Here is a 4,387-nt window from a genome sequence, read left to right on the forward strand (position 1 = left end):
TAACACTGATGTCATGCTGATGATGATGATGATGACTCAGCTGAATCTCAGCCGAATCTCTCGTTCATCGTATTCCTTTTCAACTGAATGTACTGCACACAGACTGCCTCATGTTTCAGTTGGTGTGATATTGGAGATATCGCAGTGTATTTTCTTCGGCATAACACTACTTATAAGGTTTCGAGTAGCGTACCAGCTGAAACTTGAGGCGGTCTTTGTGCAGCAGGTGCAGTTGAGGAATACCGTAGACGAGAGGTTCAGTTCGGATTCCGTTGACCATCCTATGGGAACGGAATTAGTGTGCAAATGGGTGTTTCTGGAGAGCTGCGTCCAATTCCGGTTGAGGGTAACTAGGGGACTATACCTACTTAATGAGTCCCAAGAAGAACGAAACCGGTAGTAGGCTGTTGGACTGTTTTCAGTAGCCTTATAAGTAGTGTTTCTCCAGGCGATGTTAGTAGCCTGTCATGGAAACTTCGACGTTCCAGTGATGCTACACTAATATGTTCGACCGACTATTTCCTCAGTGTATAAATGCATTTGGTGTCGCCCTGTGCCCAAACTAAACGACTGGATTTGGCCCAACCATACATTGATACGTGGCGAGATGACCCAAGTGGTTAGAGCGCGAATCTGATGACCGGAAGGTCCGTGGTTCGAACCCGACCTCTGTCTCTCGACTTCCCCTGTCTAGGCTTGGGCAACCTGGCAGTACACCAGACCTCGTGCTTCCTTCGGTTGGCATGGCAGCTAGGCACCGGAAGGGTGCTACAGCTGAACGCTACGTTATCCTATTTTTCAACGAAAAGTACACACTGTTTCGGACTGGACAGTGACCCCGAAAGTCGCACACATCACCGACAATTCGCAACAAGCCTCTGCCTCAGTTTTCCGTCACTTTGCACATGGTTGGCAAGCAATATAGACTATTTTAGTACCCAATAGTTCCCTCGAGCGAAAACCTTCCGGAAAGAGCCCAACTCTCCGAACAACGCCAAGCACGCCATGCCGGTATGCCTGCTCCTTAGGGAAGTGTGTCTCGTCGAGCGTTAACCGGTTTTGCTGCCATTAATCCTCTAGTTTCTTTGGTCTAATCCACTTTGGTCGCCTGTCACTTGCGGTGCAATGTTTGCTTGTTTTTTTGTCGTCAGGTGTGCCTACCTTCTGCAAATGGCAGTGTTCCTGCCAAGCGTTCTACAGACCAAAACCATATAGACATACTGACGGACGCTCCGGTCACTGAACAGTACAATTCTACCTTCACCTTATATGATGCAGATCACAAGGTAAGCGAGATGTGTTTCGTGGAAAAATCGATAGTATTCTTTCTCTGCTTCGTTCCTAGTATGATCTGGCTCAGTGGTTAGAGCGCGAATTTACTGACCGGAAGGTCCGTGGTTCGAAACCGACCTTCGCCTCTCGACTTATCCTGTCTAGGCTTGGACAGCCTGGCAGTATTCCAGCCCTCGTGCTTCCTTCTGACAATTAGGTACCGAAAAGATGCTGCAGGTGAACCATTCTTCTCGCACACCAACAGTTTTGAGGACGAGCGAAACCGAGTACATCTATTTCGTTCTCCTCATCTTAAACGGTGTAATTTTCGTGACCGTTGGAAGATTATGAAGACCGATTTGCCTTTGCGGTCATTTTACACCTTGTACAACTTCCCCCTTCTCCCCTTTGCTGACTTTCTGCGTTGATTTTCGGAGATATGTTCGGAAATTCTCTCCGCTTCTCTGATACACAACCCCAGTGTTTTCATCAATGAAGGTGAAGTTAGTATACTCATGTTGCTGTCGCTACAATTGATGTGAGCTTCGTTCTCCTCTCTCTTTCTCAGCTTGTTATGTGTTTTTTGTTCGTTGCGGATGCTGCATTCACAAGACGAAAAATCGGGGATCGCCAAAATTACTTCTTTGGGGTTCCTGCTAGATGTACTTTTTTTCAGAAGAATGAAGAGTGACTTCCTCACCATCATCAACACCACAGAACGCTGGTGCCTTTACGTTTCTCTGGTACTTTGCGAATGTAGTCCAAGGGAACCGCTCTGGATAATTTTGAATGTGGTATCTGGGCCTCCTTCTCCNACCCCCCCCCCCCCGGAGAAGTTTGGGACATGCCGTTCAGATGGTCACGAGCTCCTTTGGTCTCCATTAGTGGGATTGGTAATTTTTGTACTACCTAACCGGAATATTATTTGAAAAAAACGACAAAAGGCAGTTTTTTGCTGATGTATGGTGTATTAACAAGAACACTGGTACTCCGTGGCCGCGCAGTCAGTTGGTCATGTCTCTGTCTTACAGCATTGTGAGTCTGAATCACTACGAAACGCGTGGTGAATCGTTTTTCAGGCACAACGAAATTTCATCTTTGCTTACAAATTCATCCACCTACTTAACTGATGTGGTTGTTCCCCGTTCACCTAGGTCCGCGCGGTTGGAAAATGCGAGCAGCTGGATGATGGGGACTCGGTCATTCGATTTCCCACTGTGATTCTGGAGAAATCGAACTCATCAGTCGCGACCTCGTGGAAGCATGAAAGCCGAACGACCACTAAGAGCTCTGCCGGACATGCGTCCTCATTGGCAGATAGATACGGAAACTTTCTGGTGCGTTTATGACCTTTGATTGTCTATTTTTTGCCAGAAATCTAACATAGTACGTCTTTCACTGGTAGAGGGATGCGCGAAAGCTTGCTGCTGTGATAAAAGTCAAGAAAACGTAGTTAGAGGGTCACTACTTTACAAACGCCAACTGGAATTGACCCGGACACTCGTCTGGATCTGACCTTGTACGCATGCTTTGGTGGCCCCGAATAAGATATGGCATAATATGTACAACGCATGAGACGGCGAAACCGTCTTCGACCTACATCAGATTTTCCATCTTGCTTGACTGTCGAATGGGTGATGAATCTGTGCCCCAACTCAGTACCTGTGACTTTGTACTGCATTTCGCTACCGGGAGATACTTTGTTTTCAGATAAGATTACTTGGAGCCACCTGCCGTCTGTCGCTTGTGAGTGCACGTGACTCTTCGGAAATCTGAATTGTTTGATCTCTTTAAAGCGAATTGACTTATGGGTTGGCGTGGCTAAGAATAGATCTTGTAAGATTGATGGCATCGCAATCCAAACGCAGTCATTTCAGATCTAGCCCTGATTTGGTTTTCCCTTTTTTGTCACATTGCTTTAATTCCCTCCCGCACACAACACGAAAATGCCCAACTGATATTTTTCTTAATCTTTCAGCTCGCAACTCCGCGCCCTCGGTCTAGCGTTTGCGTAAGTCCCCCGAGTTTCTCGTTTGATCAATGACACAGAGTTTACAGTCGGTTTTTGTCGGTCAAAATATACGTAACAGGTTGATATTTGTAAGCAAATAGAAGGGAGGGATCAACCGCACACAATGATGGCCTTAATTCGAACGACTGTAGTGTTGAAATGAAGTTCAGTGCAGGAGGCAGTGGGTGTGTTACCGCATCTTCTATCTATCTATCTATCAGTGCTCCCAATCAATATGTTCACGGGTTCCTCAACGCAAGAACGAACATTTGACTACGGGACATTGCTTCCATACATTGGTACCAAGGTCATTTTTGACCGATTTCAGAGAGATCCCCCTCGGTACATCGCTGAAACTGAACAGCTTTGGGGAATAAACAGTCTCCTGACATTCGAACCGGTGTGGCTGAGCGAATTACTTCTTCCGAAAGCCCTCGAATATGAGAATATCTGGTCCAAGCGAACAGCACATCGTCGGAAACCGATGAAATCCCCTGCCCAGGTTTCTGACCAAAGGACCGAGCGCGATATAACTAACCACTTTGATAATAGACAGGATGAACATCGTGGAGCTATCCTATGGCAGCAGTGATTTGCCACTAAACCTTTCTCTACCATACTATCTGTATTTGTCCCCATTGATCATTCAGAGGCTGTCGCTGTGGTAGCAATTCTCCCAGAGTTTGTTCTAACCGATTCTTCCCGATCTGCATCGAATAGGAAAACGTCATTGTCTCAGGTTTTCTTACTGTCGTTTCGCAGCGCAGTCTATAAGTTATGCCGGTGGGTGTACGGAACAGCACTGCATGGAACGTACACACGTCCAAATATGGAATGAGTCAGCATCATCATCATTGTCAGCTGTAATAACCGCGTACTCGTCCTACAGTGGTTGTAGCTACCGCAGTTTCGTTCACCGATGATTTGGTGGGGGGAGGGGTAGGTAGCTGCGCATTTCAGGCGGGAGCTGATAAATTGGCGCATAAATCCAGCACTGTCAGTGGGCTGTCAAGTGGGGTGGGGGGTCGGAAAAGGAGCTATTCATTGAAGGCAATAGCTTGGATGCACGAACGCCATTGAGGGTGCGACTGGGCCATGTCTGAC

At 46.9% G+C, this 4,387-nt stretch overlaps 1 protein-coding gene across 1 annotated transcript in view; it reads left to right on the top strand.

The window, feature by feature from the left end:
- Positions 1-4,387, top strand: part of T265_06326 (hypothetical protein) — a gene marked incomplete at both ends in the record, with an annotated part of 32,407 nt that overhangs the window by 21,752 nt on the left and 6,268 nt on the right. The window contains 3 exons of the mRNA XM_009171559.1: positions 1,152-1,286; positions 2,427-2,609; positions 3,251-3,283. Of these exons, the coding sequence (XP_009169823.1) occupies positions 1,152-1,286; positions 2,427-2,609; positions 3,251-3,283 (351 nt within the window). The remainder of the gene's footprint in view (positions 1-1,151; positions 1,287-2,426; positions 2,610-3,250; positions 3,284-4,387) is intronic.

Source organism: Opisthorchis viverrini (assembly GCF_000715545.1).
Source record: "Opisthorchis viverrini unplaced genomic scaffold opera_v5_125, whole genome shotgun sequence".
NCBI lineage: Eukaryota > Metazoa > Platyhelminthes > Trematoda > Opisthorchiida > Opisthorchiidae > Opisthorchis > Opisthorchis viverrini.